The 13,872-nt window shown below is 42.4% G+C and overlaps 1 protein-coding gene across 1 annotated transcript in view; it reads left to right on the top strand.

The window, feature by feature from the left end:
* Window positions 1–13,872, top strand: part of LOC125452012 (alpha-1,3-mannosyl-glycoprotein 4-beta-N-acetylglucosaminyltransferase B-like) — a 234,383-nt gene that overhangs the window by 122,183 nt on the left and 98,328 nt on the right. The window contains exon 4 of the mRNA XM_059641094.1: window positions 5,745–5,878. Within this exon, the coding sequence (XP_059497077.1) occupies window positions 5,745–5,878 (134 nt within the window). The remainder of the gene's footprint in view (window positions 1–5,744; window positions 5,879–13,872) is intronic.

The raw sequence follows: 13,872 nt of genomic DNA, 5'->3' as shown, positions 1-13,872 counted from the left end.
AAAATATCGTAAATAAAGGTGGCAGCGATCTCACTCTCCTCAGAAAAAATGATTATTTATTGCCTTTATCGTTTGAATTTATTTCAGTTTAATTTTTACAAAACTGGCATATCAATGCTGGATTCCCGGCCCAATGAAAGTAAGTGGACTGAATAAAATGACACTGAAGAAGATCAAATTTAACTTTTTTTTTAATTGTTAGTATCTGAAAGAGTTTGAGGTAGCCAGAAAATCATGTTTTTTTCTGGAGATGTGAGGTAGAACCAACACTCTCCTATCCTTGCCTGTGGAACCATAAGAGAGTTCCTCATTAGACAAGCTGAATAATATGGAAAGAGAATTCCTAGATGACAATGGAAAAAGCTTATTTCTAGCACTGATCAATAAACCTTAGCAGGGAGGGCTTGGTGAGTGCAGCCTACATTTACACAAAAATTCTAAGACAGAAATCACACGAAACCAGGTTACGTGGAACAGTCCCTCTTCCGCACCTACACTGGCCCCAAACCCCACCTCTTCCTCAGTTACATTGATGACAATACACAATAGACAATAGGTGCTGGAGTAGCCCATTCGGTCCTTTGAGCCAGCACCACCATTCATTATGATCATGGCTGATCATCCACAATCAGTATCCTGTTCCTGCCTTATCCCCATAACCCTAGACTGTATCGGCACCGCCTCTTGCTCGCAAGAGGAGCTCTAACAGTTCATCCATTTCACCAACACCTTCCACCCCAACCTCACGTTCACCTGGGCCATCTCCAACACATCCCTCACCTTCCTGGATCTCTCTGCCTCCATCTCAGGCAACCAGCTAGAAACTGATGTCCATGTCAAGCCCACCGACTCCCACAGCTACCTAGAATACTCCTCCTCCCACCCACCCTCCTGCAAAAATTCCATCCCCTATTCCCAATTCCTTTGCCTCTGCCGCATCTGCTCCCACGATGAGGTATTCCACTCCCGCACATCCCAGATGTCTGTGTTCTTCAAGGACCGCAACATCCCCCCCACAGTGGTCGAGAACGCCCTTGAACATGTCTCCTGCATTTCCCGCAACACATCCCTCACACCCCGCCCCCTCGTCCTCACATACCACCCCACCAACGCATCATCCTCCGACACTTCCGCCATCTACAATCCGACCCCACCACCCAAGACATTATTTCATCCCCACCCTTGTCTGCCTTCCAGAAAGACCACTCTCTCCGTGACTCCCTTGTCCGTTCCACAGTTCCCTCCAACCCCACCACACCCGGCACCTTCCCCTGCAACTATAGGAAGTGCTACACTTGCCCCCACACCTCCTCCCTCACCCCCATCCCATGCCCCAAGATGACTTTCCATATTTAGCAGATGATCACCTGCACATCTGCCAATGTGGTATACTGCATCCACTGTACCCAGTGTGGCTTCCTCTACATTGGGGAAACCAAGCGGAGGCTTGGGGACCGCTTTGCAGAACACCTCCGCTCGGTTTGCAATAAACAACTGCACCTCCCAGTCGCGAACCATTTCCACTCTCCCTCCCATTCTTCAGATGACATGTCCAACCTGGGCCTCCTGCAGTGCCACAATGATGCCACCTGTAGGTTGCAGGAACAGCAACTCATATTCCGCTTGGGAACCCTGCAACCCAATGGTATCAATGTGGACTTCACCAGCTTCAAAATCTCCCCTCCCCCCACTGCATCCCAAAACCAGCCCAGCTTGTCCCTGCCTCCCTAACCTGTTCTTCCTCTCACCCATCCCCTCCTCTCACCTCAAGCCGCACCTCCATTTCCCACCTACTAACCTCATCCCACCTCCTTGCCCTGTCCGTCCTCCCCAGACTGACCTATCCCCTCCCTACCTCCCCACCTATACTCTCTTCTCCACCTATCTTCTTTTCTCTCCATCTTCGGTCCGCCTCCCCCTCTCTCCCGATTTATTCCAGTTCCCTCTCCCCATCCCCCTCTCTGAGGAAGGGTCTAGGGCCGAAACGTCAGCTTTTGTGCTCCTGAGATGCTGCTTGGCCTGCTGTGTTCATCCAGCCCCACACTTTGTTATCTTGGATTCTCCAGCATCTGCAGTTCCAGGTTATAGTCTGACAGGTTTATTTGAAATCTGAAGCTTTCAGAGCACCGCTCTTCAGCAGGTGAAGGAGTCTGATGAAGGAGAATTGTTCCAAAAGCTTGAGATGTCAAATAAACCTGTTGGACTATAGCCTGGTGTCTTGTGGCTTCTGACTTTGTCCACCACAGTCCAACATGAGCACCTCCACAACAAAGATTCAACCCAAGTCCCTATCTTGGTTTCCCTCAATTTGACATTGGATAAGTTCAGTAAGTATCTGCAGAACCTCATCTCTGATATTAGTTTTCTGTACCAAATTAGTTGGCCTGCCATTCATCAAGTTAGTGGAAAAGCAGATTAGAAATTTCAATACAGAGTTCAATGTTCGTAATGTTGCCACTATTAACTCTAATCAGCAGAAATTTCAAAGTGTTCCCCAAACACAGATGTCTGATTTGTTCTCCCATCAAATAAAATCTGACAAAATTTTTGTCTGCACTTACTTTATTTTTGTCAAACAATTTTCACCATAAACCTCTTGCATCTTAACAAAGTCAGTAATAATTCTGAAAATGACACAGACTATGCATCACTTTTGGATTCTCCTTTGGGGTAGAATCTGCAGGAAGTTCTTCAGAACTTGGTTGTCCCTGGATTTATTATTTAATCCACCTATTTATCAAGCTAATAAACAAAAATTGTCAGCAGAGAACAGCATGCCAGTAGTACTGGTTCATCCATTTTCTTCCCTGTTGGAATCAGGTTCTGTGAGCAATTTCTTCTGATTGATCATTTTTTCCCCACTTGATTTACTCAGAAATCATAACACAAAGTGTCAGTTCTACAAAAGACTTCTGCGCAAGCACGTTGAAGTGGAAACATTTTATACCAAGATACAGCTGCCTTGACTTTTCCCTCACTGTGTACTCTGATGATAAATTCTAGCACACAGTAAACACACGAATAATTGCTATTGCAGAAACATTAATATTCCTATCTCACCTTCCAATTGCTGCAGTATTTTATCCATCCTGTGTCCTACAACCTTGACAATAAATGCATACTCCGTCACCAGTAGGCTGAATCACATGCACCCACTTCTTTATCCACTGCTGAATGATCTAATGATGACCTGAGTGATGATCTCCATCGGGAAGACCACGTGTACGAATGCAGAGGGCAACGCTGACTTATTGTCAAATTTGATCTTACTCTTCAATTTGTATTTACTCAACACTCCACCATCTGCTCCTGCCTTACATTGCACACAATTACTGAAGGCAAGCATGATGATTTCAGATGGCTCTTTTCCGGAACCTGCGATCATCCTGTCAGTCAGAGAATTTAAACTTCTCAGCTTTGTAATGATTGACTTATTCCCATTGAGTCTGAAGATCTACTTTTATCACAGTTTTAATTTTAAATACAACTTTATGGTAATGGAGCCTATTTCAACATTAAAAACACAAATAAACTTTGAAAACTTTTCATTCAATTGAACGGATTCATTGTTACTTCTTCTGTATTTTGAATATTGTCTAAATATGACCCTTTGAAACAATGAGAAATTGGACAGGTGCTGAAAGGGTGTGGGATTTTTTCAATGGTCAAAGTGCAAAGTCTTCATTTACGTCACTGCACCTATGTAAATGTTTCTCTTTCTCACACCGCCAATTCTTAACGCGTCTCTGAAGGAAATTGCTTGCGTAAATCCAAATTATTAGTAGGCTTACACTGCAGATTCACAACTATTGGAGTCTTAATTTATTTCACACTGTCTGACCTTTGATGGTTGCAGTGAGGAACCACAGATCTCCACGGTTTAGGCGTGATTGAAGCCCAGAACTCATAGTGACACAGCCATTCAATCCTACTCCTCTTGATATTTTTTAATCCCTGTAATAAAGAAATCACAGATTATATTAATAATTAATTCTTCAGTTATCAGACACCCAGTGGGAATAGCAGCCACAGAGTTACTTTTCCATAGAGTCATATAGCACAGAAACAGACTTTTCATTCAAACAATCCATGCCGAACATAATCCCAGACTAAACTAGTCTCACCTGCTGCTCCTGGCCCATATGTCTCTGAACCTTTCCTTTTCATGTATTTATCCAAATATCTTTTAAACATTGTGATTGTACTCACATCCACCACTTCCTCAAGAAGTTCATTCGACACACAAGCCACCCTCTGTGTAAAAAAAAGTAGCCCCAACATCTTTTAGAAATCTCTCTCCTCTCACCTTGAAATGTGCCCTGTAGTCTTGAAAACCCCCTCCTGGGGAAATGACAACTGTTGTTAAACCTATCTATACCCCTCATTATTTCATAAACTTCTATAACGTCACCTATCAATCTTTTATGCTCCAGTGTACAAGGTCTCAGCCTAACCAATCTTTCTTTACAACTGAAACCTTCCATACCTAGCAGTATCCAGTGTGGCCCCAAGCCTTTATCATGGCTTTGCTAATTTGATACATCCAAAAACACACCCAAGCTGGCAATGGGTAATATCTATTCTCCAGCATCCCCCATTCCAACATCATTTAAAATTATGAACAGGTGAAAATGAAGAACAAGAAAAGACCATTGAATGTGTTTGATATTATTTTCATACTATATTGTAGAGGTGGATTGCCCTGTTATGAAGGAAGTGGGAAGGCGTGTAACTTCACAACATATGCTACCATTGCTGCCTTGATCCTATTTTGCTGCAGTTTTCCAGTTGGGCTTTGGTTCCCCCTGTGGGATTGGGTTGGTGGCAGTTGCCTTGGATGGCCTCCTGGTGGCAAACAGGAGTGAGAATGGGAAAAGTGACGTTGGGGTCTGGGGGTGGTGAGTGTTGCGAGTGCCCCAGGCAAACTTTGAAGATTCCTGCCTCCTATCTTACCTTGTCATAGCTGCAACTGAAGTCCACCCTATGGAAGAATTCCTCAGGAATTGGCCCTCAGGCATTCAAAGCCTGACTGCTGCTGTTTATTGGACTGCCAGCATGTCGCTGGGCCTCTATTTGGCCAATTCAGGTAAAATCACAATAAATCGAGGGGAGGCAATGGCCTAGTGGCATTATTGCTGGACTGTTAATCCAGCGACCCAGATAATGTTCTGGGGACCTGGATTAAAATCTCACCATGTCAGATGGTGGAATTTGAATGAATATCTGGAATTAAGAATCCAATGATTACGATGAATCTATTGCCAACTTTCAGGAAAACTCCATCTGGTTCACTAATGTCCTTTAGAGAAAGAAACTGCTATCCTTACCTGTTCTGGCCTACATGTGACTCTAGATCCACAGCAATGTGGTTGACTCTTAACTGCCCTTACTGCCTAGCCAGCCACACCCTTGTCCCATGAATGAACAAAGATAAAAAAAGGACTTGTATTTGATCCTTTTACAGTTGTGGCCCAGAATGCAAAATCCTTTCCTGCGTGTCTGTTATCTCCAAATGAAATACAAAAATTGTACATAAACAAAGAATATTTTAAAGGCTGAGTATGAGTAAAAGTTAAGATTAACTCTTTCTATTAATTGCAGGTATGAAATTATACATAATGTTTGTTCAAAACTTCAAATGACCTTAAATCCCTCATTGTGCTGTGTGACAAGCGTCTAATCTGTACCTGAAGTTCCAGTTGCAATGTTCGCTCCTTCACTAATCAGTTCTTTTCTCATTTTAGCCTTGATGGTGATGGGTGTACCCACAGTAAAGAGAAAATCGCAAAACTACCTGTTGGACACACTGAACTCCCTTATTTATGAGCTGTCTCCAGAGGAAAGGAAAAAATGTGTAATAGTTGTATTCATTGCGGAGGTCAGTCAAGCTTTAAATATTATTTCATCCAACACAATATTAATCTCAAAGTCATTTTCAAAATGGGTTGGTAAACTTTATTATAATTAAATTTGAATATTCTTGAGACCTGTTAAACATTTTAAATGTCTTCAATAAGTTGTAAATGAATTATTGTTGCTAGTCATGTTGAATAAACAAGCTCCACAACTGCATGATAAATAGAACTTAACAGAGGGGACAATCTGTTCCATCAGAATTAATGAATTAATTAAGCACCCAAACACAGATTAAGTGATTCTGATGAAATAGACTCACCTGAAACATTAACCCATCTTTGATCTTTTCAAAAGATGCAGGAAAAGAAAAAAAATACAACAAACAAGGCAACCTGCAAAATATCTCACTCCATGAATTTTTTGTGGAACATTGTAGTAGTCATAAAGGAATGTATGTCTGCAAAAGCACAGGGACTGGATTCATATTCCATTGAAGGTGGGAAAGCATTTTCTGCTTTCCAATATTACATTCCATTCCCATTTCTATTTCTCCAAAATTGTTTGCATTGATGCTTGCTGGGAACTTCTCAAATTGGAGACTCTGAAGGTCCTTAAAGTAATCTGAAGATATTCATTGCACGCAGATATAATTCATCTTTCCCTTTCCCTCTCAACCATGGGTTATAGGTCTTTTAGCTACCTGGCTGTAGCACTTTGGTGGCAACAGTGGCAACAATCAGAAGGCATGTTGTCTACAACTATGCTCCTTTTATGTGCTATATTCTCAGCACAAGGCTCGTTTGGGGATACGCTCACATAGGAAAGCACACCTACGCTCAACATCTCCAAAATATCCAGTATAAACAGAACTGATGGACCTTGTCATATCGATTATCGATCTTTGGAAAGCTCATACATCTGTCAAAATAAGCAGACAGTATTTGAAATCCATCTAAAAATGAAATTATCCTCTTCAGAAGCTCATAATTTTGTCAATTCAAATAAGTATATGTTCCTCTGGAGGTTTTACAGTCAAAACTGGTATTACCTCTGTCAATGAACATTGCTAGTGCTAGAAAGGAGAGTGGAAATCCTGGATCCAGGCTTTGAGTGCCATTCTCAAAGTCAACCCAAAATGCTTTGCCTCCGTATCTTGACAGGAAAATCTAGCACCAGAAGTTAGTGTGCCCTGACCAGGCACAGGAACATAGCTTCTCTCCTGTTCATTCATTCCAATGACTAAAGCCTCCAGTGCTGCACTTGTGAATGATGGAGCCCTCTGTCTGTTGTGGTGCTCCATTTCCCTTACCTCCAGTTTTAAGGCTAGGGACTGATTTTAAAACAGTTTAATGTCAATATTGGAGAGTTTCACAGAGGGCTTTTCTCCATAAGCCTTAGCAAGTCATTTTACCTGTTCTTCACAGATCATCTCATTAGTTATGCACCATGCCTCTAAAATGCTATCGTATGCTCAACAATGGCAGATGTACTCACTGCTGCCAGGATCTCCTGGGATTCCTGGCACCACTTTTAGAGTCTAGCAATGCACCAGGTTAAGTACTACCAACCAAGAACTACCCTTCACTCTGCTCATAATGGGAGGGAAAGGAAAAATATATGCTTCTGAGGGCACATAGGTGGCAATGGCAGACACTTTATTGCAAATACAAGTGCACATTAATAAATGCATTGCTATTTTATATCATCAACTGTCTAATCCAGCAGTCATTGTTACTGCAGTTATAACAACCAAATTACATAGGTTACCTGAGATAATGGGAACTGCAGATGCTGGAGAATCTGCGATAACAAAGTGTGGAGCTGGATGAACACAGCAGGCCAAGCAGCATCTTAGGAGCACAAAAGCTGACGTTTCAGGCCTAGACGCTTCATCAGAAAAAGGGGAGGGGGAGAGGGTTCTGAAATAAATAGGGAGGGGTGTGCGGATCAAAGATGGATAGAGGAGAAGATAGGTAGAGAGGAGACAGACAAGTTAAAGGGGTGGGGATGGACCCTGTAGAGGTCCTTAGGCAGGTGCTGAGGAAGGTGATATGGCTGTGGTACCTGGTTTGCTTCAGGGCATGGTCGAGCAGTTTCAAGGCCGAAGAGATTACAAGAGAGTTGCAGTTGGAAAGAAATCCTCAGAGGTTTGTCTGGAGGGAGGAGGGTAACTTCTTCAGATTAGGCATCCCTGGAAGAGGCTTCACAGTGAGCTTAAAATTGTATCAGAGATAATGGGAACTGCAGATGCTGGAGAATCTGAGATAATAAAGTGTGGAACTGGATGAACACTGCAGGCCACGCAGCATCTTAGGAGCACAAAAGCTGATGTTTACCTGTTTTAGCACCGTTCTATTTTCACCATGTAAGGGAGAAATAATCTTTCCCGAATACCCAGCGTAGCCTAACATCATCCTATTGTTCAATATGATAGCATCCCATGCTGGAAAGCCTTTAAATAGTTGAATATATTCACTTTTATACAGCAACAACAAAAATGACGAAAGAAAAGATGATCTGCTTTTGCTTCTGGGAAGGGACCTTTGCCTTTTGACAAATTTACAGCCAACTTGAGATCTTTTCAATCAGCTCACATCTACTGGAATGGTGTGTCAATGAAGTCCTCTCTCGCGTAATGTGTCTGATGCTGCAGTACTGTATCGTGCAGAAGGTGATGTTCGTCCTGTTGAGTGGCCTCATCCTCCTTGTCAGAAGGCTGCCACTGCTTTCCCAGGTCTTCAACATCCACTACATCCCCTCTATGATTGCTCTAATTGTGCAGAACACAACATGTAAGGATCGTGGAGGACAGTCTGTCTGGAGTGTCCTGCAAGTACCTCTCAGACCAATCCAAGCAGCAGAACCTCATCATCTAGAAGCCTATCATCCGCTTCCTGATGGCTGGCGTGGAAGAATTGGCTTCATCGTATCTAGATGTGACTCTCAGTTGGTGGTGGTGGGGAGGGGATGTAATGGAATTATCTACTATGGTTGCAGAGACTAGCCCTTATCTCCCAGTAACTTTCCTTGTTAAGTATCTGACCTTAGAAATAAAGCAAGACATGGGAGTTCTTAAGGATATATGCATCATGGCAGCTCCCAGGATACCTGTTGCAGACTTGTGGAAGATGATCACAGATCACAGATGACCTATACATTTATGGGATAGAATCCTTTCCTTTTGAAGAAGTCAGCTGCATTTTAAGATGGTTCTGATATGTGTCGTGTTTATAATGCTCTGGTCATGAGGGAGGCCAGTGATGTTGACAAAACCTGCAGTCCTGATCTCATCCACTGGGGCTGAGGTGAATTGGTGAGATCTATCACAAAATGTATCGGTAACAGCCTTGAACTATTTGTGAGTCGAAGATTGTGAAAACCCACACAGGTCCCAGTGGATTTTGGAAGCTGCCGTTGCATAAAAATGCAGTATAGCTACCAACTCAACAGCCATTGGGATGGCATGGTCAGCCAATCCTTCCAGTTAAAAATCTTCCTCTTGTAGTTAGCAGAGTTTGCTGAAAATGTCCCTGGACATCCTCAATCTGCATCAACACTGCACTTTGCTCAGGTGGAGGAAATGACATTGAAGGCAATAAATGCTTATCCTCCTGTATCTCATGCACATGCTGAAGGGATGTTCACCAGCAATTTCTTCATGTGGAAGCTATTTGCCTGGAGGTTGCTGCTGGTCCTGAGCTTGCTGGTGCATCTGTTTCTCCTTAATTTCTGTTTGATTTTATTGTGTCACACCCACAAATGACCCATAAGTCCTGCAGTGGCCAGGTCACAGTTCTCATGAACGATTTGGGCGATATCGGAAAAAGAACAGGTCCTTAGTAATGAGAGCAATCAGCATTCACATCACACACAAATGGTGGTTCAGCATAGTCCCCTATACAGTGGGATGTGGTGCACTCTGAAGACTGCAGCACCAATCTGTTATCCAAAAACAGAGAGGATTTGTAAGTGCTGTATAGTTATTGACACCTTGTACTTCACCCCACTGCCCAAATCACCCAAGAAACGGAGCACTCTATATCTCGACGCACCCATTCCCACGCCACATCCTCTCCCCACCACCCCCCCAACAGCCTTGTATCTCTCCGAGATGAAGCCAGCATTTGTTGCACAACCCTAATTGCAATTGTTCCATCTTTGTCAGCCCACCTTCAGCTGGATAGGCCCTGGGATTCTTTCCTTAAAGCCCAATACCCCTCTACCATTAAAACCCTCCTTAAAACTGACCTCTTTGGCAAATCATTAGTGATGTCCTGAATGTCTCCCCATGTAACTCAGTATCAATTTTTCAACTTTAAAGATGCTTACTAATTTCAAGTTGTTGTGTTACTCTTTTTCTAAATCAAATTTTTAAACAGTGTTTATTTGAATTATTTAAAACAGCTGATTTTAAAATGTGTTCTTAGTGGATAGAATGATCCATCATGAATTCTGGCACTGTAAAAATGATAGGAGTGAAACCTGTGTAAGGTTCTTGAGGAATAATTTATAGAAACGACAAACCCACTTCTAGGATTTACATTGTTCACAACGCAGCATTAAATTGCGACTCCTTATGTTCTGCTGCATTCATTCTCAAATTAATATTCCAAGCATATCCCAAGACAGCAAGGAAATGAATTTATTGCAGCTTCACAGAAAAGGCAGGCAGTGTAATAAAGATATCAAACAATAAAAAAAACTTGCAGATTCTGAAGTTCAGTCTGCACAATATGATCAAAATTATATAAAACCTTTACAAAGACAATATGTAATACAACGAGTTAAAAGAGTGTAACATTGATCCAGAGCTGCATGTAGAGTGCATACAAAGAATTTTCATTCTTATGTTGATGTTCCGCTTATCTTCTGAAACTATTGAAACTATCAGGAAAACTGAATTATTCATACTCCAGTATTCGACTCACACTTACGGTTTAAAATATAACTTACAAATTTTCTTTCCTAAAGAAACAAAGACGGTTCATTAGGACAGTGCAGTTGATTTGTGTCGGTGAAGTTTCAAAATTAGTTGATAAAGCATCACATAATAGAAGTGTTAGCAAAATTGAAGCCCATGGGATCAAACAGATAGCAGCAGTGCCGATATGAAATTGGTAATGAATGCAGAGTAGTGCTAATCAACAGCTGATTTTCAGACTGAAAGAGAATCTAGTATGTGATGATCCCAACAGGGGCTGCCGGGAGCACTAGCTCTCCACTGGTTTGATATTTTCATTGTCCCCCATTCTGCCAACTTCCATTCTCATGCCAGTGGAGATGAACATTCAGCCCTTGGAGTACAAAAGCCCTTGGAGTACTATTAAACCTTTAATAATGACTGGTTATACGCTTGAACTGGAGTCTTGTTGAGCACAATGGTCTAAAAAAGGAGACCTTGAGCACAATGGTTGAGAAAAGTAGTCAAAGCTTTGGAGTGAATGCAAAGGCAATTCACTAGAATGTTACCAGAGATGAAGGTAATAAATGTCAATTATATGGAAAGATTAGAGAATCTGGAGTGGTTATTAAAGCATAGAAGGTGAAGGGAAAATTTAATAGAGGTGCTCAACATTATGAGTGATTTCAGGTAAAGTCAGAATGGAGAAACTATTCACTGGGGTTGGTCTGTAACCAGTGGCCATAAATTTAACATAATTACCAAAGGAAGCAGGCAAGATATGGAGAAATTATTTTACATAGTGGATTATTATGATCTGAAATGCAATGCCTGAAGGTGTAGAGAAAGCAGATTCAATCATAACTTGCAAAAAGGAATTGTATAAATACTTAAAGAGGAAATAAACATCCCAAGGCTATTGGAAAGAGCAGGAGTGTGAGACTAACTGGACTAATTTCAAAAAGACAGCACAAAGACGACTGGATTGTCTTGCTCCTGTGCTATACCGTTCCATGATTGTAATTAATGAAGTTGAAAAATAAACCACTTTTATGCATTGAGAATGGTTTCTAAGCTGCTTCTATTTCTAAGCGGCTCAATGTTCTGCAGTAACTTGCCAGCAACAAAACTCTACTTTTGTTTTCTTCACTGCTTGGAAGTTAACCCACGGAAGTAAATAGGTTGAAGAAGTATTAGAAAATGCATGTGATTTTCATTCTCTGAAAATAAACAGGATGAACGTTTGATTGGGCCAGTGATTCACTTGTTCAGGTTACCACTGTGAAGCAGTGAAGACAGTTACCGAGCCCCTCAGTTAATACAACAAAGAGTTATACTTACATAACACCTTTAATCTTATGAAAGGTCGAAAAATGCTTCGAAGATATAAATCTTGTTGAGACATTAAGGGTGTCAATGCCATGTGAAGGGCTGGTGAGGGTCATGTGTTACCTCTAGACAGACAGACACAGACACACACACACACACACACACACACACACACACACACACACACACACACAGTGATACACACATGCACAGATTCACACACTGACACATACAAACACACACATACAAAAGCGCACACACATAGACATACACATCACAAGAAGTCAGGAGAATCATGTACCGTCCGTGAGGGAGAGGCAAACACAACGCTCAGATGCCTCGGGTGCCTCTCATCAAACTCGATAAAAGATCATGGGCGAATCTTTCTGGGGGTGTCCATGTGTTAATTTTCAAAGAGGGTGCAAGGGTGCTCTCTGGGGGCAGTAGGGAGATTTCTGCCAAAGGATTTGGGTGAGTCAAGGCCGGGGCTAGGGCAAGGGAGAAGCAGAAGTTCATGTAGAGGTGGAGAGCAGGACGGTGACAGGGAGAAACTTGAGGTGTATATAGGGTGGGCAGATCATCAACGGAGGGAATGGCAGGCTACAGGAGGAGGGCCGCCACAAAGGGAATGTGCAGGACCACTAGCTTGGGGACAATGAGGACAGCTGGAGGCTGGGTCTCCACATGTAAGAATGGGTGGAAATGGCCTGTCAGGGTAATATGAGGAAGAAGGGGATATGGAGGTTCTGGGTAGTGAGGGGGAATTATGTGATGACTAGGTAGAACCCAGGGCTGACAGTAGCGACCATGAATAGAATTTGATGCCATCAGTAGCCATTTTCTATGTGCAAAATTGAACACGAAAATCGTCATGACAATCACCAGGGGTTGGTCAGTGTGACTGTCAGGTTGATGAGCAAAAGCGAAAGATCTATGTCTGCTGAATACTAGGAAATTGAAGCATGCATTTGCAAACTCCAGCTACATTACATTTGCAATCACTTCTTTGCCCATTTGCAATGCACGTGGAGTGAATGTGCCAAGGATTTAAATACTGTTTAAAGGTGATCTATACCACACTGTCGGTGTTTTACAAAACCTAACATTGAAATAGCAATGATGCAGAGGTTAGTGACCATGACATAAAATGAGGCAAATCCTGGGCAAAAGTATGCTTACATTTGGGTAATTTTCAAAGGTGCTATAAAGGTAAAGTCACCATAGCCCTGCCTGACCTTAGAGCTGCTCTTTCATTAGAGGGAGATGATGGTGGTAGTTTAAACTGAGGCTCACTATGACTCATGGAAAGGGGTGAGGTTGAGAAGGCGAGTCCTTCATGGTAACCTCAGTTGGTGCAGGAATTGAACCCATGCTGTTAGTATCACTCCACATCACATGCTGGGCATCCAAACAATTGAGCTAACTAACACCCTAAACAGGGTGCTGTAGGATGACAGGAATATCGCCTCATTATGTCTCTTTCAAGGATGTTATTGGACCCTACTGAATGCAATGAGGAGTTGAATCATTTATGTTGGTCTGGGCGGAGAAGCAGGTTGGAGTGCAGTGAGTACTCCCCCATTGATGTAATGTGTGGCACATCATCTTCACCAAGCTCACGCCACATCCCATGGTGGAACAGACATTTGGGTTGCTGAACATGCAACTCTGCTGTTTGGACTAGCTTGGGGAAACCCTTCAATTAGTCCAGACAGAGTGTGCTGCAGCATCCTGGTACTCTGTGCTCTGCACATTTGGAGCAAGCAACCAATCAATGCCATAGAAAC

This window comes from Stegostoma tigrinum, chromosome 1 (assembly GCF_030684315.1).
Source record: "Stegostoma tigrinum isolate sSteTig4 chromosome 1, sSteTig4.hap1, whole genome shotgun sequence".
Lineage (NCBI taxonomy): Eukaryota > Metazoa > Chordata > Chondrichthyes > Orectolobiformes > Stegostomatidae > Stegostoma > Stegostoma tigrinum.
This window is presented reverse-complemented; position numbering and strand designations above follow the sequence as displayed.